The following is a 25,230-nucleotide window of genomic DNA, read 5'->3' as shown; positions in this document are numbered from 1 at the left end:
AGGCCCCGCCCCTTTTCCGGCGGGCTCGTCTCCCGCTCTTTAGTGTATTCTGGCAGGGGTTAAATATCTCCATATAGCCCCGGAGGCTATATGTGAGGTATTTTTTAGCCAAATAGGTTTTCATTTGCCTCCCAGGGCGCTCCCCTCCCAGCGCCCTGCACCCTCAGTGACTGCCGTGTGAAGTGTGCTGAGAGGAAAATGGCGCACAGCTGCAGTGCTGTGCGCTACCTTTAGAAGACTGAGGAGTCTTCTGCCGCCGATTCTGGACCTCTTCATGTTTCAGCATCTGCAAGGGGGCCGGCGGCGAGGCTCCGGTGACCATCCAGGCTGTACCTGTGATCGTCCCTCTGGAGCTGATGTCCAGTAGCCAAGAAGCCAATCCATCCTGCACGCAGGTGAGTTCACTTCTTCTCCCCTAAGTCCCTCGTTGCAGTGATCCTGTTGCCAGCAGGACTCACTGTAAAATAAAAAACCTAAGCTAAACTTTCTCTAAGCAGCTCTTTAGGAGAGCCACCTAGATTGCACCCTTCTCGGCCGGGCACAAAAATCTAACTGGCTTGGAGGAGGGTCATAGGGGGAGGAGCCAGTGCACACCACCTGATCGGAAAGCTTTACTTTTGTGCCCTGTCTCCTGCGGAGCCGCTATTCCCCATGGTCCTTTCAGGAACCCCAGCATCCACTAGGACGATAGAGAAACTCTGATTAGCAGGATACACTAGGCAAATGGCTGTGCATTCAGATGTGCATCATCACTTGTGTTTTTATTCCCCAAATCTCCCTCATCTGCTGCTTCCAAATCTATCTATAGACACACATATGGAGTGGAACTCTCCATGCTTAATTAAGCAAATAAATACACATTTTAATGTCATGATAACCTATTCCAATGGTTCGGATTTCTCAGACACAATATTCCTTATATATAATGTATCGATGAGGGAGGCTCTTAATTTTGGGGATTGATTCGGTTGCCTCGGAAATCTGTATATATATATATATATATATATATATATATATATATATATATATATATATATAGATATATATATATATAGATATATATCTATCTAAAGAACACACAATATGTGTGTGTATATATATATATATATATATATATATATATATATCACACACACACATATACACACACACATACAAGTAACAAACAAGAATTAATCTTAATTTGCAGTTAACATGATTGAATTGATGAAGTAATGGTTTTAATTGTATATGAGAAGTTATTTGTAAGGTCATGCACACATGTTAATTTCTGTGGGTGCATGGGTGTCTAGTAGACCTGTAGTCAGGCAGGGCCAAGAGGTTAGTGTTAGGCAGAGGGCAGCAGGTGAGGTGGGGGTCATCTCCTTAAGGGTCATGCGGTGCAGTGGTTTGGCACAGCAGGGAGGTCAGTGGGGTGTGCGTTGCATAATGTGGAGCATGCAGCGGGCTGGGTTTGGTTTTCATGTTCCCACCGTGCCCCTTTTCACCCCAGCTGTCTCTTTACTTACAACATCACAGGGAATGGGGTCTCCGTTGCTTTGCCCAGAGGAATACAGGTTGACGTATTCCCCATCTCCCGCCTCCTCACTGGCATTTTCATTCTACGGTGGGAAGAGACAGGGTGGAGGGAACGGTTGGCAGTGTATCTAATATACAGTCTTGATGCTCTTGGGGCCTTCAAAATAACAGTAAATTCCTGCAGAAAAGTAACTAAGACAATCTCGTAGTGTGGTGGAAGTGTAACGCCAGCCGAAAAGCAGAGACCATCGTACTTCTTGTACTTTTCTACTCACAAAACAGAGAACATTCCTTAGGGCTTGTCCCTCTGAAACAATTTATAACCGGAGAATACACACACCCAGAGGGGTAATGTGCTGTACATTCCCTTTTGTCATTTGGACAGTGAACCATGTACTATGGTTCATCTTCACCTGGTTGTGAGAACAGTATCTTACCACAGGGCTGCAGTACAAGTCAGTGAACTAAATGCAGAATGCAAGCTTGTATAACATGATGAATATATACAGCAGAACTACAGGAATTAGACTAAAAAGGGATCCAGTCTTTGCTGCATCTTAACCAGATGTTTGCTGCAGCTTCGGTGACTAGATGAGTGTACAGTGCACTGATACAAGTAACACCTCGCTATTTCACCCGAGCGAAAGCTAATAAAGATAAAATGGTTCTAAATCGCTTATTATACAATCCTACCATCATTTCAGGCTCATATACAAAAGTTTTAGGCAGTAATTGCACTTTTCGTATTAAACCTAGGCACACACCAAAATCATGTGAGGTTGAAGAACACAGCGTGAAGTGTTCAGGTTTTTGTTTTCTATTGGAATAACATAAACCTCCGTCTGATGAGCAGATGGGAATAATGTGTTTTATAAATAAAAAATTCTCCGATTAGGTATTATAGGTATATACTTAAAACAAAAAAAGTGTGAATTGTACAGCTGTGACCTATAACGATCTGCGAGCGAATGAGGATTTTATTTAGTGTCATTTACACGTCCACCGACAACTATTAAATAGCACGCAGGACTTCTCTTTCCAGCTTTGGTGTGATCATTCATGCAGTTCTTTTTTATGTTGCTCTAGAACACAGGTTCTCAAACTCGGTCCTCAGGACCCCACACAGTGCATGTTTCGCAGGTCTCCTCACAGAATCACAAGTGAAATAATTTGCTCCACCTGTGGACCTTTTAAAATGTGTCAGTGAGTAATTAATACACCTGTGCACCTGCTGGGTTACCTGCAAAACATGCACTGTGAGGGGTCCTAAGGACAGAGTTTGAGAACCTGTGCTCTAGAACACAAAGCCACTCTCCGCATACATTTGGACCAATGCAAAATCCTGTTTGTTTTTTTGGGGGATCGGTATGTGATCCCGCTGCACGGGATGCCAAATGTCAGTATACAGACATCGGCATCCCGAGCGCTAGAATGCTGGCAGGGGGGGGCAAGCGGAATGAACCCCTTGCGGGCTAGCTGCAAACGCCACACTGTGGGCTCAGTTCTATTCTCCCTCTTTGGGTGTCGTGGACACCCACAGAGGAGGAATCACCTACCTCACCAGTATTCTGGCGGCAGTATAGTACCCCCATTCGGGATTCTGGCGTCGATATTGCGATATCCGGGATCTCGCCGGGCAGTATGTTAACCGCATACAGTTTTTTTGTTATATACGAGGGAAAGATAAACATTTCTTGAAGATATAAAAACATGACTAAAAAGCAGACAAGTTGTGGAAGAACGGGTTGTGTCATAGGAAATCACAATATGTAATTAGTGCAATGTGGTTTGGGTGCCCAACCCAAGACCATTGGTACCCACACTAAAAGCCCTGGCTCAGTAGATGTGTTATAGAGCCAGACCACAGAACCAACCTAGGCGCAGATGCTCATGACCAACGGCTACTGCAAATGGTTACTGTATGACTGCAATGGACACAGTAGGCACACGTACAGACGGCATGGGGAGGTGATGAAATCTGCAGCAGGACAGTGCAGGGTGTATGAGAATGGGACACGGACAGAAGCTGGTTTGCCATTCACAAATACCCCCATTAACCCGTCCAGCCGGGCCCCCTCCCCCGTTCTCACCGCTGATGTCTGGAAAGAGCCGGAGAAAGGAGGCTCAAAAGGAAGGCAGGCAGGAGGGGTCCCGCAGGAGCTGCCGCCCTGAGAGGAGGGTAAAGGAGGACAGAGAGTAGCTGGAGGCATGGCAGGAGTAGGGTGCACAGATTCCGGGAGCACTGGGGAGAAGCGGGAAGCGTAAAAGATGGAGGGACTCAGCAAGGGAAGGGCAGGAGACTGACTGTGAGGCGCAAAATCCTGGGAGTAGGAGCGGAACACAGATTTGTACTGGGAGAAGGATGGTGGTGGTGGGAGGGAGAGGGGGGGGGGGGGAGGCAGGAGAGAAAGAGAGAGGGTAAAAAGAACAGCATATTAGTGAACAAGCAGTTTAGTAGCTGGCACAGAAGGAAATTGAGTGAACCTCTAACAGTGATACCTGCCCCATTGGCTCATCATTACAAGAACATGGATGTAGAACAGACCAATATTGTAGAGCTACAACCCCTCCCTTTGCATCTGTTCAATATTAACAGTTCAACACAAAATGTCCTATTGGTGGATCTGTATTACCTAAGAGCAAACGTTACATACAGGCACTAAAGAAACGGAGACTTAAAATAAGAGTTTTACACCTACATGTGACATTCATTTACTGGCTTGTATACATCTGCTTGCAACTTGTGCAGCCTCCCAGGCAATTCAATTAGTAAGAGAGACAGGATGGCATGTACAGTATTAGTCTAAATGTATGAATAAAATCCCCTTAGCCACTCAATACAGGAAAACTACTGTGTGAGAATCAGCCGCCATCAAAGATTCAGGGTTGCCAAACGTTAACACGCCACTGGCTGGGAAGGGTCTCTGTTATGTGCTTTATATATTACACGGGCTTTGCTGCAGCATACACCAACACTCCCTTCTCCTCTTCCTTCCTCTCACACATCCCCTCCTTTCCTCTGCCCCACTCCTTCTTTCCTTCCTTCCTCAGATTCCTGCATGCCACATTCTGCCTGTGGAATCCCAGCTATGTGCTCTCACAGAGGGGAAGCTGGAATGCACAAGTGTCCCCCTCCTCCCTTCCTTCTATTAATCTCCTTTCCATATGGTCTGCATTCCCTTCCATCTCCTTCCCTACTAGAGGCGCAGTAGGACCACAACAAACTCCTCAGCCTTCGGCAGCGTGAAAGCTATTTTCACGGTTTTCTGCAGAGTCTGGTTACGAACAGGTGAGTGTCTGGGCGCAGACGCCTGGAACACTCAGATGTGAAACCCCCTCCGGCTATAAAATGACAGAGGAGGGAGGGGGCAGCTTGAGAACTTCTTAGAAGTTAGGATCCCATGATCTTTTCTAACGGGGCCGGCACCAAACACTGCTATATGAATCCCATCGCACACGGTAGATGTTAATATATATTACTGGAGAATCATCTGGACATAGTCAACCTCGATACATACGAAGAGGAATACAATTCCATGCCCTGAATAAAGTTGCTTATCATGAAGCATTGTTAGGGTCAATAAACTCTTATGACTTGTAATATTCATTTCTCTAACGTCCTAGTGGATGCTGGGGACTCCGTCAGGACCATGGGGAATAGCGGGCTCCGCAGGAGACAGGGCACATCTAAAAAGCTTTTTAGGTCACATGGTGTGTACTGGCTCCTCCCCCTATGACCCTCCTCCAAGCCTCAGTTAGGTTTTTGTGCCCGTCCGAGAAGGGTGCAAACTGGATGGCTCTCTTAAGGAGCTGTTTAGTAAAGTTTTTTTTTTTTAGGTTTCTAATCAGTGATTCCTGCTGGCGACAGGATCACTGCAACGAGGGACTTAGGGGAGAGACTTGCAACTCACCTGCGTGCAGGAGGATTGAAGTTTTAGGCTACTGGACACTGAGCTCCAGAGGGAGTCGGAACACAGGTCAGCCTGGGGTTCGTCCCGGAGCCGCGCCGCCGATCCCCCTTACAGACGCTGAAGAAAGACGGCGGAACGGAGGTCCGGAAACAGGCGGCAGAAGACTTCACAGTCTTCAGAGAGGTAGCGCACAGCACTGCAGCTGTGCGCCATTGTTGCTACACGGCTCACTGACACGGTCACGGAGGGTGCAGGGCGCTGCTGGGGGCGCCCTGGGCAGCAATATAAATACCTATTTGGCAAATAAATACATCACATATAGCTATATGTATGTATTTAACCCAGGCCAGTTTTCCTAATAACCGGGAGAAAAGCCCGCCGTGAAAGGGGCGGAGCTTATTCTCCTCAGCACTCAGCGCCATTTTCCTGACCAGCTCCGCTGGTGAGGAAGGCTCCCACTCTCCCCTGCACTACAGAAACAGGGTTAAAGAGAAGGGGGGCATAAATTGGCGATATAATTATATATTAAGAGCCCATATATAGAAACAACACCTTCTAGGGTTGTTATATACATTATGGCGCTTTTGGTGTGTGCTGGCAAACTCTCCCTCTGTCTCCCCAAAGGGCTAGTGGGTCCTGTCCTCTATCAGAGCATTCCCTGTATGTGTGTGCTGTAGGTCGGTACGTGTGTGTCGACATGTATGAGGAAAATGTTGGTGAGGAGACGGAGAAAATTGCCTGTAATGGTGAGGTCACTCTCTAGGGAGTCGACACCAGAATGGATGGCTTACTTATGGAATTACGTGATAATGTCAACACGCTGCAAGCCGGTTGACGACATGAGACAGCCGGCGGACAAATTAGTATCGGTCCAGGCGTCTCAGACACCGTCAGGGGCTTGTAAAAACGCCCATTTACCTCAGTCGGTCGACAGACACTGACACGGACACTGACCCCAGTGTCGACGGTGAAGAAACAAACGTATTTTTCCTTTAGGGCCACAAGTTACATGTTAAGGGCAATGAAGGAGGTGTTACGTATTTCTGATACCACAAGTACCACAAATAAGGGTATTTTGTAGGGTGGGAATAAACTACTTGTAGTTTTGCCTGAATCAGATAAATTAAATGAAGTGTGTGATGATACGTGGGGTTCCTCCGACAGAAAGTTATGGGCGGTATACCCTTTTTCCCGCCAGTAGTAAGGGCGAGTTGGAAAACACACCTTAGGGTGGACAAGGCGCTCACACGCATATAAAAAACATGGCGTTACCGTTTCCAGATACGGCCGCCCTCAAGGAGCCAGCTGATAGGAAGCTGAAAAATATCATAACAGTATATACACACATACTGGTGTTATACTACGACCAGCAATCGCCTCAGCCTGGATGTGCAGCGCTGAGGGGGCTTGGTCGGATTTCCTGACTGAAAATTTTAATACCCTTGACAGGGACAGGATTTTATTGTCTATAGAGCATTTTAGGGATGCATTTCTATATATGTGTGATGCGCAGAGGGATATTTGCATTCTGGCATCAAAGAGTAAATGTGATGTACATATCTGCCAGACGAAGACACGACAGTGGTCAGGTGAGGCAGATTCCAGACGGCATATGGAAGTATTGCCGTATAAAGGGGCGGTCCATTGGACCTGGTGGCCATGGCAACAGCTGAAAAATCCACCTTTTGTTACCCCGAGTCACATATTGGCAGAAAAGGACACAGTCTTTTCAGTCTCAGTCCTTTCGTCCCCATACGGGCAGGCGGGCGAAGGCCAGTCATATCTGCCCAGGGGGAGAGGAAAGGGAAGAAGACTGCAGCAAGCAGCTCATTCCCAGGAACAGAAGCTCCTCACGGCTTCTGCCAAGTCCGCAGCATAACGCTGGGGCCGTACAAGCGGACTCAGGTGCGGTAGGGGGTCATCTCAAGAGTTTCAGCAACACTCGCAAGGGAACTCCGGGATCCTACATGTAATATCCCAGGTGTACATTGGAAATTCGAGACGTCTCCCCCTCACACAATTCACAGGCTGTATTCCCAGCAGGTGATAATCAAAGTACCCTTCTTACAACAAGGAAGGGGGTAGTATTCCACACTATATTGTGGTACTGAAGCCAACCGGCTCGGTGAGATCTGAAATATTTGAACACTTACATACAAGCGTTCAAATCAAGATGGAGTCACTCGGAGCAGTGATAGCGAACCAGGAAGAAGGGGACGATATGATGTCACTGGATATCAGGGACGTTTACCTACAGGTCCAAATTTGCCCTTCTCACCAAGGGTACTTCAGGTTCCTGGTACAGAACTGTCACTATCAGTTCAGACGCTGCCGTTTGGATGGTCCACGGCGCCCCGGGTCTTTACCAAGGTAATGGCCGGAATGATGATTTTTCTTAAAAGAAACATGGACGCTTTCCTGATAAGGGCAAGGTCCAGAGAACAGTTGGAGGTCGGAGTAGCACTATCTTAAGTAGTTCTACGACAGCACGAGTGGATTCTAAATATTCCAAAATCGCAGCTTTTTCCGACGACACGTCTACTGTTCCTAGGGAAGATTCTGGACACAGTCCAGAAAAACGTGTTTCTCCCAGTGGAGAAAACCAGGGAGTTATCCGAGCTAATCGGGATCCTCCTAAAACCAGGAAAAGTGTCAGTGCATCATTGCACAAGAGTCCTGGTAAAAATGGTGGCTTATTACGAAGCAATTCCATTCGGCAGATTTCCCGCAAGAACTCTTCAGTGGGATCTGCTGGACAAATGGTCCGGATCGCATCCTCAGATGCATCAGCGGATAACCCTATATCCAAGGAAAAGGGTGTCTCTCCTGTGGTGATTACAGAGTGCTCATCTTCTAGAGGGCCGCAGATTCGGCATTCAGGATTGGATGCCGGTGACCACGGAGGCCAGCCTGAGAGGCTGGGGAACAGTCACACAGGGAAAAAATTTCCAGGGAAGTGTGATTAAGTCTGGAGAATTCTCTCCGCATAAATAAGCTTAGAGCAAATTTATAATGCTCTAAACTTAGCTAGACCTCTGCTTCAAGGTCAGCCGGTATTGATCCAGTGGGATAACATCACGGCAGTCGCCCACGTAAACAGAAGGGCGGCACAAGAAGCAGGAGGGCAGTGAAAACTGCAAGGATTTTTCGCTAGGCGGAAAATCATGTGATAGCACTGTCAGCAGTGTTCTTTCCGGGAGTGGACGACTGGGAAGCAGACTTCCTCAGCAGGCATGACCTCCACCCGGGAGAGTGGAAACTTCATAGGGAAGTTTTTCAACATGATTGTGGACCGTTGGCAAAGACCAAAGGTGGACATGATGGCGTCCCGCCCGAACAAAAAACGGGACAGGTATTCCGCCAGGTCATGAGACCTTCAGGCGATAGCTGTGGATGTTCTGGTAACACCGTGGGTGTACCAGTCTGTGTATGTGTTCCCTCCTCTGTTTCTCATAACCAGGGTATTGAGAATTATAAGACATAGAGGAGTATGAACTATACTAGTGGCTCCGGATTGGCCAAGAGGGACTTGGTACCCGGAACTTCAAGAAATGCTCACAGAGGACTAAGGGCCTGGGGAGCTAAGAAGGGACTTGATTCAGCAAGTACCATGTCTATTCCAAGACTTACCGCGGCTGCGTTTGACGGCATGGCGGTTGAATGCCGGATCCTGAGGGGAAAAGGCATTCCATAAGAGGTCATACCTACCCTGGTCAAAGCCAGGAAGGAGGTGACCGCACAACGTCATCACCACATGTGGTGAAAATATGTTGCGTGGGTGAGGCCAGGAAGGCTCCACGACGGAAATTCAACTAGGTCGATTTCTACACTTCCTGAAAACAGGAGTGTTTTGGACCTCAAATTGGGGTTCATTAACATTTAAATTTCGGCCCTGTAGATTTTCTTCCAGAAAGAATTGACTTCAGTTCCTGAAGTCCAGATTGTAAAGGATGTATTGCATATACAGCTTTTTTGTGCCCCTAGGGGCACCGTGAGATCTCAACATAGTGTTGGGATTTCTTAAAATCATATTGGTTTGAACCGCTCAAATCTGTGGATTTGAAATATCTCACATGGAAAGTGACCATGCTGTTGACAAATATCTCACATGGGAAGTGACCATGTTGTTAGCCCTGGCCTCGGCCAGGCGATTGTCAGAATGGGCGGCTTTGTCTTACAAAAGCCCATATTAAAATTTTCCATTTGAACAGGACAGAACTGGGACTCGTCTCCAGTTTCTTCATGAAGGGGTGTCAGCGTTTTCACCTGAAACAACCTCTTGTGGTGCCTGCGGCTACTAGGGACTTGGAGGACTCCAAGTTACTAGACGTGGTCAGGGCCCTAAAAATATATATATATATATATATATATATATATATATATATATATATATATATATATAGTTAGGACGGCTGGAGTCAGAAAGTCTGACTTGCTGTTTATACTGTATACACCCAACAAGCTGGGTGCTCATGCTTCTAAGCAGTCTATTGCACGCTGGATTTGTAGTACAATTCAGCTTGCACATTCTGTGGCAGGCCTGCCACAGACGAAATATGTAGATGCCCATTCCACAAGGAAGGTGGGCTCATCCTGGGCGGCTGCCCGAGGAGTCTCGGCATTACAACTTTGCCGAGCAGCTACGTGGTCAGGGGAGAACACGTTTGTAAAATTTTACAAATTTTGATACTCTGGCTAAGGAGGACCTGGAGTTCTCTCATTCGGTGCTGCAGAGTCATCCGCACTCTCCCGCCCGTTTGGGAGCTTTGGTATAATCCCCATGGTCCTGACGGAGTCCCCAGCATCCACTAGGACGTTAGAGAAAATAAGAATTTACTTACCGATAATTCTATTTCTCGTAGTCCGTAGTGGATGCTGGGCGCCCATCCCAAGTGCGGATTGTCTGCAATGCTTGTACATAGTTATTGTTACAAAAATCGGGTTATTACTATTGTTGTGAGCCATCTTTTCGGAGGCTACTTCGTTTTGTTATCATACTGTTAACTGGGTTCAGATCACAAGTTGTACGGTGTGATTGGTGTGGCTGGTATGAGTCTTACCCGGGATTCAAGATCCTTCCTTATTGTGTACGCTCGTCCGGGCACAGTACCTAACTGAGGCTTGGAGGAGGGTCATAGGGGGAGGAGCCAGTACACACCATGTGACCTAAAAAGCTTTTTAGATGTGCCCTGTCTCCTGCGGAGCCCGCTATTCCCCATGGTCCTGACGGAGTCCCCAGCATCCACTACGGACTACGAGAAATAGAATTATCGGTAAGTAAATTCTTATTATAATTTACACAAGGGGGGTAGACAATCCTATATCACTCCTACTCCACCCATCAATAACCCACTGCATGAGAGGTACTGGCCACACAGACATTTGTAACTTGTGATAAACAGGCCAGGGAGCGCGGCAAGTGATCAGACAGCTGCTCAATCACGCTCTCCAGCTAGGGGATCCCTCATCATCTCTCTGCTCAGGGTCACACACACACACATATATATATATATATATATATATATATAATACATGTGTCAAGGCAGAGTAGGAGGTTTCCAGGTAAGTGGCGTTTTATCTTTTATACAGCATTACGTGAATGAATGGCAATAAACAGCTATACCATGGAATTAAAGTGAAAGGATTACAGTCACTGATAAAAGCTATTTATGGAGTAGGGCTGTGGTTCTCAAACGGTGTGCCTATGCACCTGGTGGGGGTGGGGTGGGGGTTGCCTCGGAGCACTTACAGGGATGTTTGGATTGGTGGCCCAGGACCAATTGAAAATATTTATGGTCAATGTAATGTTCAAAACCAGTGCTGCTGGCTGTCCGTCATAAAATATGTGGACAAACAGAATAAAATCTTGTCCCTTCCCACACAATTGAACCCAAGGATGACATATGCATAATCACAATTTACTCACACCGAATAGGACTATTAATAATGCCTGGCAGAGTGTAGAGTCTATATCAGAGATGCTATGACTATATTGTATGTATTTATTTGACACAGAGTGATAGGATTCTATAGGCAGATTTGTAATACCAGTTGAGGCACCTTGGATCATAACACTCCCTTAACAGTGTGCGGTCAATAGATCTACACAGTGTCTAGTTAGACAGTCACTAGGTTGATAGGTCGACATATGAAAGGTCAACAGTGCTTATGGTCGACAGGTACAAAAGGTCGACAAGTCAACATGGTTGAACACATATGGTCGACATGAGGGTTTTTTTAAATTAATTTTTCCCTTTTTTGAACTTTTTCATACTTTACCATCCACGTGGACATCGAATGGGAATAGTAACATAAGCATGGCGAGCAGATGCGGTGCACTAATTGGGGTCCACGTGCCCAGACGGCAAAAAAATAAATAAATGCAAAAATGTTGTGTCAATCATTTTCCATGTCGACATTTTGCACCCGTCGACCTACTGACCATGTAGACCTTTTCACAGTCGACCATATGTTGTTGACCTAATGATTGTAGACCTACCTGTAGAATTATTGATCCGTAGCCTCCCATAACAACGTGAAAGACAAATGCTCACTATGAAGGGAATATACTGGGAATAAACTAATCCCAAAGTAATGGCTGCTCTAGGCTAGAAGCACCGGGTACAGAAGACTTAGAGCAATGACACAGGGAGCGCTAACGGAGCAGTGTTCGCTTTACGCAATAGGCAGGTGTGTAAACGTAGTATTCGCTCTATTAACTGTGAACATATAATAGAATCACGTAGCCTTTGTGTAACCAGTTACACATAAGTAGAGAAGATACGGATGTGGAAATTGTGATCGAACAGGCTTTACTTAGTGCTGTAGTCATGCAATATGCATATAAATTCTGATTGCATTTGTTACAGGCAAATAGGATTCAGCAGCCGTTGTTAATTAGAATCCTTTGCGGAGTCTGTTCTGACAAGAGAGAGAGAGCCTAGCAGCAGGTTATTGACACCTATCCCTCAGAGTACTCACTTGGAAGGAAGGATATACATAGATACATCAATCAATCTTAAGAAAATGCTGCTTGTCCACACTACCTGCATGTATTTTATGTTGATGATCACTACTGCTTGCAGGGCGATGTGAAAACAAGATGCAAACTGGGCACAGATTTCAGATTTACGGTTAAAGAAAACATTGCTGCATGTTATAAGAAAAGACACTACAGTCCACTGCTTGCACTCTACACAAGAGACAACTGCACACCAGAAACAGGAACACGCAGGTGCTACAGTCCATTCCTTGTACTGCACACCAGAGGAACACGCAGGTGCCACAGTCCATTCCTTGTACTGCACACCAGAAACAGGAACACGCAGGTGCTACAGTCCATTCCTTGTACTGCACACCAGACACAGGAACACGCAGGTGCCAGTCCATTCCTTGTACTGCACACCAGAGGAACACGCAGGTGCCACAGTCCATTCCTTGTACTGCACACCAGAAACAGGAACACGCAGGTGCTACAGTCCATTCCTTGTACTGCACACCAGACACAGGAACACGCAGGTACCACAGTCCATTCCTTGTACTGCACACCAGACACAGGAACACGCAGGTGCTACAGTCCATTCCTTGTACTGCACACCAGAAACAGGAACACGCAGGTGCTACAGTCCATTCCTTGTACTGCACACCAGACACAGGAACACGCAGGTACCACAGTCCATTCCTTGTACTGCACACCAGACACAGGAACACGCAGGTGCTACAGTCCATTCCTTGTACTGCACACCAGAAACAGGAACACGCAGGTGCTACAGTCCATTCCTTGTACTGCACACCAGAGGAACACGCAGGTGCCACAGTCCATTCCTTGTACTGCACACCAGACACAGGAACACGCAGGTGCCACCGTCCATTCCTTGTACTGCACACCAGACACAGGAACACGCAGGTACCACAGACCATTCCTTGTACTGCACACCAGACACAGGAACACGCAGGTGCCACAGTCCATTCCTTGTACTGCACACCAGACACAGGAACACGCAGGTGCTACAGTCCATTCCTTGTACTGCACACCAGACACAGGAACACGCAGGTGCTACAAGTCCATTCCTTGTACTGCACGCCAGACACAGGAACACGCAGGTACCACAGTCCTTTCCTTGTACTGCACACCAGACACAGGAACACACTCGCGCTACAGTCCCCCCCTTGTACTGCACGCCAGACACAGGAACACGCAGGTACCACAGTCCATTCCTTGTACTGCACACCAGACACAGGAACACACTCGCGCTACAGTCCATTCCTTGTACTGCACACCAGAGGAACATGCAGGCACTACAATCCATTCCTTGTACTGCACACCAGACACAGGAACACGCAGGTGCTACAATCCATTCCTTGTACTGCACACCAGACACAGGAACACACACAAGCTACAGTCCATTCCTTGTACTGCACACCAGACACAGGAACACACTCGCGCTACAGTCCATTCCTTGTACTGCACACCAGCCACAGGAACACACTCGCGCTACAGTCCATTCCTTGTACTGCACACCAGCCACAGGAACACGCAGGTGCTACAGTCCATTCCTTGTACTGCACACCAGACACAGGAACACGCAGGTGCCACAGTCCATTCCTTGTACTGCACACCAGACACAGGAACACGCAGGTGCTACAAGTCCATTCCTTGTACTGCACACCAGACACAGGAACACGCAGGTGCCACAGTCCATTCCTTGTACTGCACACCAGACACAGGAACACGCAGGTGCCACAGTCCATTCCTTGTACTGCACACCAGACACAGGAACACGCTGGTGCTACAGTCCATTCCTTGTACTGCACACCAGACACAGGAACATGCAGGTGCTACAGTCCATTCCTTGTACTGCACACCAGACACAGGAACACGCAAGTGCTACAGTCCATTCCTTGTACTGCACACCAGACACAGGAACACGCAGGTACCACAGTCCTTTCCTTGTACTGCACACCAGACACAGGAACACACAGGTGCTACAGTCCATTCCTTGTACTGCACACCAGACACAGGAACACACACAAGCTACAGTCCACCCCTTATATTGCACACCAGATACAGGAACACACTCGCGCTACAATCCATTCCTTGTACTGCACACCAGACACAGGAACACGCATGTGCTACAGTCCATTCCTTGTACTGCACACCAGACACAGGAACACGCAGGTGCTACAGTCCATTCCTTGTACTGCACACCAGACACAGGAACATGCAGGTGCTACAGTCCATTCCTTGTACTGCACACCAGACACAGGAACACGCAAGTGCTATAGTCCATTCCCTGTACTGCACACCAGACACAGGAACACGCAGGTACCACAGTCCTTTCCTTGTACTGCACACCAGACACAGGAACACACAGGTGCTACAGTCCATTCCTTGTACTGCACACCAGACACAGGAACACACACAAGCTACAGTCCACCCCTTATATTGCACACCAGATACAGGAACACGCAGGTACCACAGTCCTTTCCTTGTACTGCACACCAGACACAGGAACACACACAAGCTACAGTCCATTCCTTGTACTGCACACCAGACACAGGAACACGCAGGTACTACAGTCCATTCCTTGTACTGCACATCAGACACAGGAACATGCAGGTGCTACAGTCCATTCCTTGTACTGCACACCAGACACAGGAACACGCAGGTACCACAGTCCTTTCCTTGTACTGCACACCAGACACAGGAACATGCAGGTGCTTCAGTCCATTCCTTGTACTGCACACCAGACACAGGAACATGCAGGTGCTTCAGTCCATTCCTTGTACTGCACACCAGACACAGGAATACGCAGGTACCACAGTCCTTTCCTTGTACTGCACACCAGACACAGGAACACACAAGCTACAGTCCACCCCTTATATTGCACACCAGATACAGGAACACACTCGCGCTACAGTCCATTCCTTGTACTGCACACCAGAGGAACATGCAGGTGCTACAATCCATTCCTTGTACTGCACACCAGACACAGGAACACGCAGGTGCCACAGTCCATTCCTTGTACTGCACACCAGACACAGGAACACGCAGGTGCTACAAGTCCATTCCTTGTACTGCACACCAGACACAGGAACACGCAGGTGCTACAGTCCATTCCTTGTACTGCACACCAGACACAGGAACACGCAAGTGCTACAGTCCATTCCTTGTTCTGCACACCAGAGGAACATGCAGGCACTACAATCCATACCTTGTACTGCACACCAGACACAGGAACACGCAGGTGCTATAGTCCATTCCTTGTACTGCACACCAGACACAGGAACACGCAGGTGCCACAGTCCATTCCTTGTACTGCACACCAGACACAGGAACACGCAGGTGCTACAGTCCATTCCTTGTACTGCACACCAGACACAGGAACATGCAGGTGCTACAGTCCATTCCTTGTACTGCACACCAGACACAGGAACACGCAAGTGCTACAGTCCATTCCTTGTACTGCACACCAGACACAGGAACACGCAGGTACCACAGTCCTTTCCTTGTACTGCACACCAGACACAGGAACACACAGGTGCTACAGTCCATTCCTTGTACTGCACACCAGACACAGGAACACACACAAGCTACAGTCCACCCCTTATATTGCACACCAGATACAGGAACACACTCGCGCTACAATCCATTCCTTGTACTGCACACCAGACACAGGAACACGCAGGTGCTACAGTCCATTCCTTGTACTGCACACCAGACACAGGAACACGCAGGTACTACAGTCCATTCCTTGTACTGCACACCAGACACAGGAACACGCAGGTGCTATAATCCATTCCTTGTACTGCACACCAGACACAGGAACACGCAGGTGCTACAGTCCATTCCTTGTACTGTACACCAGACACAGGAACACGCAGATACCACAGTCCTTTCCTTGTACTGCACACCAGACAAAGGAACACACACAAGCTACAGTCCACCCCTTGTACTGCACACCAGACACAGGAACACGCAGGTGCTACAATCCATTCCTTGTACTGCACACCAGACACAGGAACACACTCGCGCTACAGTCCATTCCTTTTACTGCACACCAGAGGAACATGCAGGCACTACAATCCATTCCTTGTACTGCACACCAGACACAGGAACACGCAGGTGCTACAATCCATTCCTTGTACTGCACACCAGACACAGGAACACGCAGGTGCTACAATCCATTCCTTGTACTGCACACCAGACACAGGAACACACACAAGCTACAATCCATTCCTTGTACTGCACACCAGACACAGGAACACACACAAGCTACAGTCCATTCCTTGTACTGCACACCAGCCACAGGAACACACTCGCGCTACAGTCCATTCCTTGTACTGCACACCAGCCACAGGAACACGCAGGTGCTACAGTCCATTCCTTGTACTGCACACCAGAGGAACATGCAGGCACTACAATCCATTCCTTGTACTGCACACCAGACACAGGAACACGCAGGTGCTACAATCCATTCCTTGTACTGCACACCAGACACAGGAACACGTACGCACTACAGTCCATTCTTTGTACTGCACACCTGAGATCAGTACACATACGCTCTACAGTTTATTGCATGTACTATACACCAGACAGGAACACGTTTGCGCTACCGTCCATTCTTTATCCTGCACACCTAAGACAGGAACAAGCATGTGCTACAGAACATTCCATTTACTGCATACCAGACACGGGAACATGCAGGTGCTACAGTCCATTCATTGTACGGCACGCCAGTCAGGAACACGCTCGTGCAGCAGTTCATTCCTTGTACTGTACACTAGACAGGAATATGTACACAGTATAGTTTATTACTTGTACTTTACACCAGACACAGGAACACGCTCGCGCAGCAGTCCATTACTTGAACTGCATGTCAGACAGAAACACGCTCACGCTACAGCCCATTCCTTATCGTGCACACCTGAGACAGGAACAAGCATATGCTACTGTTCATTCCTTGCAATGCACTCTTGAGACAGGAACATGCTCACGCTAGAATCCATTCGTTATAATACACACCAGAAACAGGGACACACACAAGCTAACATCCATTCCCTTGCACTGCACGTCAGAGGCACACAGTTGAGTGGACACTCACCGAAGGCACAGGGAAAGAGCCATGGCGGCTCAGAAAGCAGTTAGAGACTGAGAGACTGATGCCCTGAGGGAGGCTGCTGTCCTCAGGTGCGAAGACCCCTTTGGTTGGCTGTGCACAGTACGAGACAGAGGAGAAGGAAGAGGCAGCAAAGGAGGCCTGCAGGAAGAATTAGATACAGAGGCAGGTGGAAGGAAAAAGGAAGATAGATCCAGGTAGCAATTCCTCAACAACAGACAGACATAGCTCTTATTGAATGACAAGGCTGTAATTACACTAAGACTTAAGTACAATATACAGTAGGTGACAAGAACATAGGACATCTCGGATATATAAACACACATATCAACTTCCCAACAATAATTACAAAAATCATTTACTTGTTTAGATGCATTATAGTAGGAGCTGACACATCGCTTTCTTTCCATGTCTCAGTATCTGCCCCTTTAGCTTATAGTGCACCAGCTGTGTATACAGGGCTAGCAGCCATTCTGTGGTGCCGGTCAGTATTTCTGCTATTGCGGAATGAATATCTGTTCAGACCTCCACTGGCGTCAGCGACATCGCTGGTTCTCAGTCTATCTTGTGAATGTTTGTTCGCTCCACAAAACGCCAGCACAGTGTATAGACAACGGGTGGACTTCAAGACTATAATGTTCATGATATCTATGCGGCATCTACTGCAACTATAATATATTCCCATTCACCTTCCTCCTCCACTACTGATCAGCTAAAATACATGGTGGGGGAGGGGGGTGTATCACCCCTTCTGTTATAGAGAGGATGCACTTTAATCTTGAATTTGGGGGCACGCGTTTGTACACAAGACATTTTTTGTTGTCCCAACAATTAAAGTGACAGTCCCGCTAATCAGAAGACATAACACCACATTAAGTTAGGTGGCTATTACATTTTTCAGTTAATGTAATAAAAGTTCCACTTGCGCATAGTCTGACACATGCACCCAGGTTTTATATAGATTTGTATCTGCACATTTTGTACAGTACTTATAAATTCAGATCTCCTTTCTACCTTAATAAAGGCAATTATACATAATTAATGCTTGGGGCCCACTTGCACTTTGACAGCAAGTCCAGAGACAAAAAAAGAATATATAAAATCAGTAATTTGTTACCTACTTTGGCCTCGCTTCCAAAATAATAGTTTGTGCACGCATTGTACGGCTTTCCTTCTTTTACTAAAATTGCTAAATATAACTAGCACTATAATATACTACTGTGATATAAAAACACTGCTTATGAATAAAAGATAAAGGACATTGGGACAGGTCAGGTAGCATAATCTACTGCGAAATCTGTGAGTAATTTCCTATTTGTGGAGATGATTACACAATAAGATGCATGTGACTAATGGAAACTTAATCGACAATGCTGGAAGCCGTCCTTTCCGTGGCTAAAATAGAGGAGGAGGAAAATGTATGACAACTGGAGCTGCACAGGAAGGTGCTGTCATCCAGCAGACATTTAGAAAATGAAATTAAAAGACTGTTTGGTTGATATGGGCTGCTGTAGTAGTGAGTGCACCGTTTTCACTGATGTCTGCCCTTAAATCAGTGCAATTTCTTGTTGCCAACGTACTTTCTGTATAAAAACATGCTACCAATGCGTAGATAATACCAGTCTGCGTCCTGTTGATACAGGTCAAGGACATTTGCAGTGACACAGCCCTAACATTTAGCACACTGCTACAAAGCAAGAAGAGACAAACAGTCCTGGGCACAGTGTCCTGCGCTGAATCGTAAACTTCAACTTAGACTCCCAGGTTGGTACTTACCAGCTGCCTCTGTTTAGGGGGAAGTGCAGGGGGTGGCGCCCGCTCAATGCCAGTGTCTGAGCCACTGAATGAATCATTAAAGCCATAGACCTCGCGCAGATGTTTGTTCTTCTGCTGGTAGATGTGCTCGTTCTGCGGCGTCTGATAGAAAACGGATGGCTGTGGCTCAGAATAGTCCTCCACGAAACGCATATATGTCATCACTGAAACATAAAGTAGATGGAAAGGGGTCATCAAAGGATGAGAGTCAATGAGCTGAACCAGGACACTTCAGTGTACAGACATGTAGCTACCACAGGACCTTAGAAGACAACACATCACCGAGACACACACATTCGCAGCATCTGCCTGCCAGTACCACATGGTGTGCATTAGGAATCTTGGAGGCCAGACCATCCACCTGTTATGGGACTGGAGGCCAGGCTGTCCTTCCAACCGTCCCATAGGACTGGAGGCTAGGCCAACCGTCCTTCCAACCGTCCCATGGGACTGGAGGATAGGCCAGACCGTCCTTCCAACCGTCCCATGGGACAGGAGGATAGGCCAGGCCGTCCGTTCGTCATGGGACTGGGGAACTGGGTGACTGGAGGCCGTCCGTCCTTCCTGTTCAGGCAGTCATGGCGATTTTGTGACAGAGTGTGCTCATGTTAGCTGAATGTATGAAAGAGTAGAAGGCCACAGGGCAACAACAAAATAAAAATTAGAACTTCTAGCAGTTACGCTTAGGAGGACTTGCATCCGTGGGAATGTTTACCATTTTATTACAATGGCTGGCACAATGCACTTCTCCTTTGCGATTCTCAGGGATTCTACAATGCCTGGCTTTAAGCAACTGTCTGGCGGAAGGGAGAGGGTGGCAGGGGCGGAATGCGGGAGAACAGCTGTGAGTTTACATCATTCTTCCCTCAAACATCAACAGATTTCTTCCTGTGACATGGGAAACTGAGATGCAGCACTGTACAGTAAAACCCCAAGCTAAACACATTTGCTGTGGGACCTAACCAGTTCCAGGTTGTAACTATGAAATCGTAACAGATTTTTTCATATTAATTCAGATATATGTTTTGCAACACAAACCCTGCTGCAAACTGCAGTGTTTCCATACAGTGCTCAGACAGCCTCAGTTCCACACTCTACGAGGTGTCTATTCGCCTGTCACAAGCCCTAAGAGAGCTGCCCAGACCTTCAACAATATCCAAGAGGATTTCCCAATTGCTGGGCAGGAGTTTCGCCACTTAATCAGCAGAATTGAATTGGCTTCAGTCCAACGACACGGCACTCCTTATATGGCAGTTTCAATACACAAACCTTAGGCTGCCCAAAAGCCTTGCAAGTCTTTCACAGCTGATTTATTTGCAGAGCGTCTCCAAGCAGCTTGGCTTGCAGGGATCAAGAGCTGCACAATTGTCCAAGAAGCTTCTATCCGGGTAAAATGATTTGGTACAAATTGTATCGAAAATGATGCCATTTTAGGATGTGAAGCCTCTTGGAAACTGTAGAGCTTTAACCTGAAGACCCATAACATTCTGCTCTCTGGTTTCCAAGCAGGGTTGGAACGAATCAGTTTTTTTTTTGGTTTGTTTTTTTAAAACCCCCCCCCCCCCCCCCCCCCCCCGCTTTTTTGTTTTGTTTAAACCATGTGGGGTTTTTTTTTTTTGCATTGTTTTAATGGGGAAAAAAATGAACCACGTATTAGAGACCTTGATCAACCATGTTTAAATACTATCTAACATTAATAATGTTAATAGGCTTTGATTTGATTTTGCATCTTTTAAAAAAACAAAAATGTTTTACAGCTTATTATTCCTATTACCTATAAATATATGTAGGATAGACTAAACATAGTAATACATAAAGTACATTCAGAAATAGATGAAACTGAAAATAAGAACAAGTTAATGTTAAGCATTAGTCCTACTCATTACTTATTAAAATAAAAATAAGAATTTACTTACCGATAATTCTATTTCTCGGAGTCCGTAGTGGATGCTGGGGTTCCTGAAAGGACCATGGGGAATAGCGGCTCCGCAGGAGACAGGGCACAAAAAGTAAAGCTTTAGGATCAGGTGGTGTGCACTGGCTGCTCCCCCTATGACCCTCCTCCAAGCCTCAGTTAGGATACTGTGCCCGGACGAGCGTACACAATAAGGAAGGATTTTGAATCCCGGGTAAGACTCATACCAGCCACACCAATCACACTGTACAACCTGTGATCTGAACCCAGTTAACAGTATGATAACAGCGGAGCCTCTGAAAAGATGGCTCACAACAATAATAACCCGATTTTTGTAACTATGTACAAGTAATGCAGATAATCCGCACTTGGGATAGGCGCCCAGCATCCACTACGGACTCCGAGAAATAGAATTATCGGTAAGTAAATTCTTATTTTCTCTATCGTCCTAGTGGATGCTGGGGTTCCTGAAAGGACCATGGGGATTATACCAAAGCTCCCAAACGGGCGGGAGAGTGCGGATGACTCTGCAGCACCGAATGAGAGAACTCCAGGTCCTCCTTAGCCAGGGTATCAAATTTGTAGGATTTTACAAACGTGTTTGCCCCTGACTAAATAGCCGCTCGGCAAAGTTGTAAAGCCGAGACCCCTCGGGCAGCCGCCCAAGATGAGCCCACCTTCCTTGTGGAATGGGCATTTACATATTTTGGCTGTGGCAGGCCTGCCACAGAATGTGCAAGCTGAATTGTATTACACATCCAACTAGCAATAGTCTGCTTAGAAGCAAGAGCACCCAGTTTGTTGGGTGCATACAGGATAACAGCAAGTCAGTTTTCCTGACTCCAGCCGTCCTGGAAACATATTTTTCAGGGCCCTGACAACATCCAGCAACTTGGAGTCCTCCAAGTCCCTAGTAGGCGCAAGGCACCACAATAAGCTGGTTCAGGTGAAACACTGACACCACCTTAGGGAGAGAACTGGGGACGAGTCCGCAGCTCTGCCCTGTCCGAATGGACAAACAGATATGGGCTTTTTTGAGAAAAAACCCACCAATTTGACACTCGCCTGGCCCAGGCCAGGGCCAAGAGCATGGTCACTTTTCATGTGAGATGCTTCAAATCCACAGATTTGACTGGTTTTAAACCAATGTGATTTGAGGAATCCCAGAACTACGTTGAGATCCCACAGTGCCACTGGAGGCACAAAAGGGGGTTGTATATGCAATACTCCCTTGACAAACTTCTGGACTTCAGGAACTGAAGCCAATTCTTTCTGGAAGAAAATCGACAGGGCCGAAATTTGAACCTTAATGGGCCCCAATTTGAGGCCCATAGACACTCCTGTTTGCAGGAAATGCAGGAATCGACCGAGTTGAAATTTCTTCGTGGGGCCTTCCTGGCCTCACACCACGCAACATATTTTCGCCACATGTGGTGATAATGTTGTGCGGTCACCTCCTTCCTGGCTTTGACCAGGGTAGGAATGACCTCTTCCGGAATGCCTTTTTCCCTTAGGATCCGGCGTTCCACCGCCATGCCGTCAAACGCAGCTGCGGTAAGTCTTGGAACAGACATGGTACTTGCTGAAGCAAGTCCCTTCTTAGCGGCAGAGGCCATAAGTCCTCTGTGAGCATCTCTTGAAGTTCCGGGTACCAAGTCCTTCTTGGCCAATCCGGAGCCATGAGTATAGTTCTTACTCCTCTACGTCTTATAATTCTCAGTACCTTAGGTATGAGAAGCAGAGGAGGGAACACATACACCGACTGGTACACCCACGGTGTTACCAGAACGTCCACAGCTATTGCCTGAGGGTCTCTTGACCTGGCGCAATACCTGTCCCGTTTTTTGTTCAGACGGGACGCCATCATGTCCACCTTTGGTATTTCCCAACGGTTCACCATCATGTGGAAAAACTTCCCGATGAAGTTTCCACTCTCCCGGGTGGAGGTCGTGCCTGCTGAGGAAGTCTGCTTCCCAGTTTCCACTCCCGGAATGAAACACTGCTGACAGTGCTATCACATGATTTTCCGCCCAGCGAAAAGTCCTTGCAGTTTTTGCCATTGCCCTCCTGCTTCTTGTGCCGCCCTGTCTGTTTACGTGGGCGACTGCCGTGATGTTTTTCCCACTGGATCAATACCGGCTGACCTTGAAGCAGAGGTCTTGCTAAGCTTAGAGCATTATAAATTTACCCTTAGCTCCAGTATATTTATGTGGAGAAAAGTCTCCAGACTTGATCACACTCCCTGGAAATTTTTTCCTTGTGTGACTGCTCCCCAGCCTCTCGGGCTGGCCTCCGTGGTCACCAGCATCCAATCCTGAATGCCGAATCTGCGGCCCTCTAGAAGATGAGCACTCTGTAACCACCACAGGAGAGACACCCTTGTCCTTGGATATAGGGTTATCCGCTGATGCATCTGAAGATGCGATCCGGACCATTTGTCCAGCAGATCCCACTGAAAAGTTCTTGCATGAAATCTGCCGACTGGAATTGCTTCGAAGGAAGCCACCATTTTTACCAGGACCCTTGTGCAATGATGCACTGACACTTTTCCTGGTTTTAGGAGGTTCTTGACTAGCTCGGATAACTCCCTGGCTTTCTCATCCGGGAGAAACACCTTTTTCTGGACTGTGTCCAGAATCATCCCTAGGCACAGCAGACGTGTCGTCAGGATCAGCTGCGATTTTGGAATATTTAGAATCCATCCGTGCTGTTGTAGCAGTATCCGAGATAGTGCTACTCCGACCTCCAACTGTTCCCTGGACTTTGCCCTTATCAGGAGATCGTCCAAGTAAGGGGTAATTAAGACGCCTTTTCTTCGAAGAAGAATCATCATTTCGGCCATTACCTTGGTAAAGACCCGGGGTGCCGTGGACAATCCAAACGGCAGCGTCTGAAACTGACAGTGACAGTTCTATACCACGAACCTGAGGTACCCTTAGTGAGAAGGGCAAATTTGGGACATGGAGGTAAGCATCCCTGATGTCCCGGGACACTATATAGTCCCCTTCTTCCTGGTTCGTTATCACTGCTCTGAGTGACTCCATCTTGATTTGAACCTTTGTAAGTGTTCAAATTTTTTTAGATTTAGAATAGGTCTCACCTAGCCTTCTGGCTTCCGTACCACAATATAGTGTGGAATAATACCCCTTTCCTTGTTGTAGGAGGGGTAATTTGATTATCACCTGCTGGGAATACAGCTTGTGAATTTTTTCCCATACTGCCTCCTTGTCGGAGGGATACCTTGGTAAAGCAGACTTCAGGAGCCTGCGAGGGGGAAACGTTTCGACATTCCAATCTGTACCCCTGGGATACTACTTGTAGGATCCAGGGGTCCTGTACAGTCCCAGCGTCATGCTGAGAGCTTGGCAGAAGCGGTGGAAGGCTTCTGTTCCTGGGAATAGGCTGCCTGCTGCAGTCTTCTTCCCTTTCCTCTATCCCTGGGCAAATATGACTCTTATAGGGACGAAAGGACTGAGGCTGAAAAGACGGTGTCTTTTTCTGCAGAGATGTGACTTAGGGTAAAAACGGTGGATTTTCCAGCAGTTGCCGTGGCCACCAGGTCCGATGGACCGACCCCAAATAACTCCTCTTCCTTTATACGGCAATACACCTTTGTGCCGTTTGGAATCTGCATCACCTGACCACTGTCGTGTCCATAAACATCTTCTGGCAGATATGGACATCGCACTTACTCTTGATGCCAGAGTGCAAATATCCCTCTGTGCATCTCGCATATATAGAAATGCATCCTTTAAATGCTCTATAGTCAATAAAATACTGTCCCTGTCAAGGGTATCAATATTTTTAGTCAGGGAATCCGACCAAGCCACCCCAGCTCTGCACATCCAGGCTGAGGCGATCGCTGGTCGCAGTATAACACCAGTATGTGTGTATATACTTTTATATGATATTTTCCAGCCTCCTGTCAGCTGGCTCCTTGAGGACGGCCCTA

The 25,230-nt window shown here is 47.2% G+C and overlaps 1 protein-coding gene across 5 annotated transcripts in view; it reads right to left on the bottom strand.

Annotated features, from left to right (window-relative positions):
- The window catches only part of RAPGEF1 (Rap guanine nucleotide exchange factor 1), a 259,536-nt gene that overhangs the window by 64,551 nt on the left and 169,755 nt on the right, over positions 1 to 25,230 (bottom strand). The window contains exons 10-12 of one of the 5 annotated variants that reach the window (XM_063936770.1): positions 19,325 to 19,527; positions 17,534 to 17,689; positions 3,609 to 3,869 (exon numbers count right to left, since the gene is read on the bottom strand). In XM_063936770.1, coding sequence (XP_063792840.1) covers positions 3,609 to 3,869; positions 17,534 to 17,689; positions 19,325 to 19,527 — 620 coding nt within the window. Of the gene's footprint in view, positions 1 to 1,508; positions 1,602 to 3,608; positions 3,870 to 17,533; positions 17,690 to 19,324; positions 19,528 to 25,230 lie in introns of all 5 variants that reach the window. The other 4 variants (XM_063936771.1, XM_063936772.1, XM_063936773.1 and 1 more) reach the window with 4 other exon arrangements.

Source organism: Pseudophryne corroboree, chromosome 8, assembly GCF_028390025.1.
Source record: "Pseudophryne corroboree isolate aPseCor3 chromosome 8, aPseCor3.hap2, whole genome shotgun sequence".
Taxonomy (NCBI): domain Eukaryota; kingdom Metazoa; phylum Chordata; class Amphibia; order Anura; family Myobatrachidae; genus Pseudophryne; species Pseudophryne corroboree.
The sequence above is the reverse complement of the archived record's forward strand: the minus strand, read 5'-3'. Positions and strand labels throughout refer to the sequence as shown.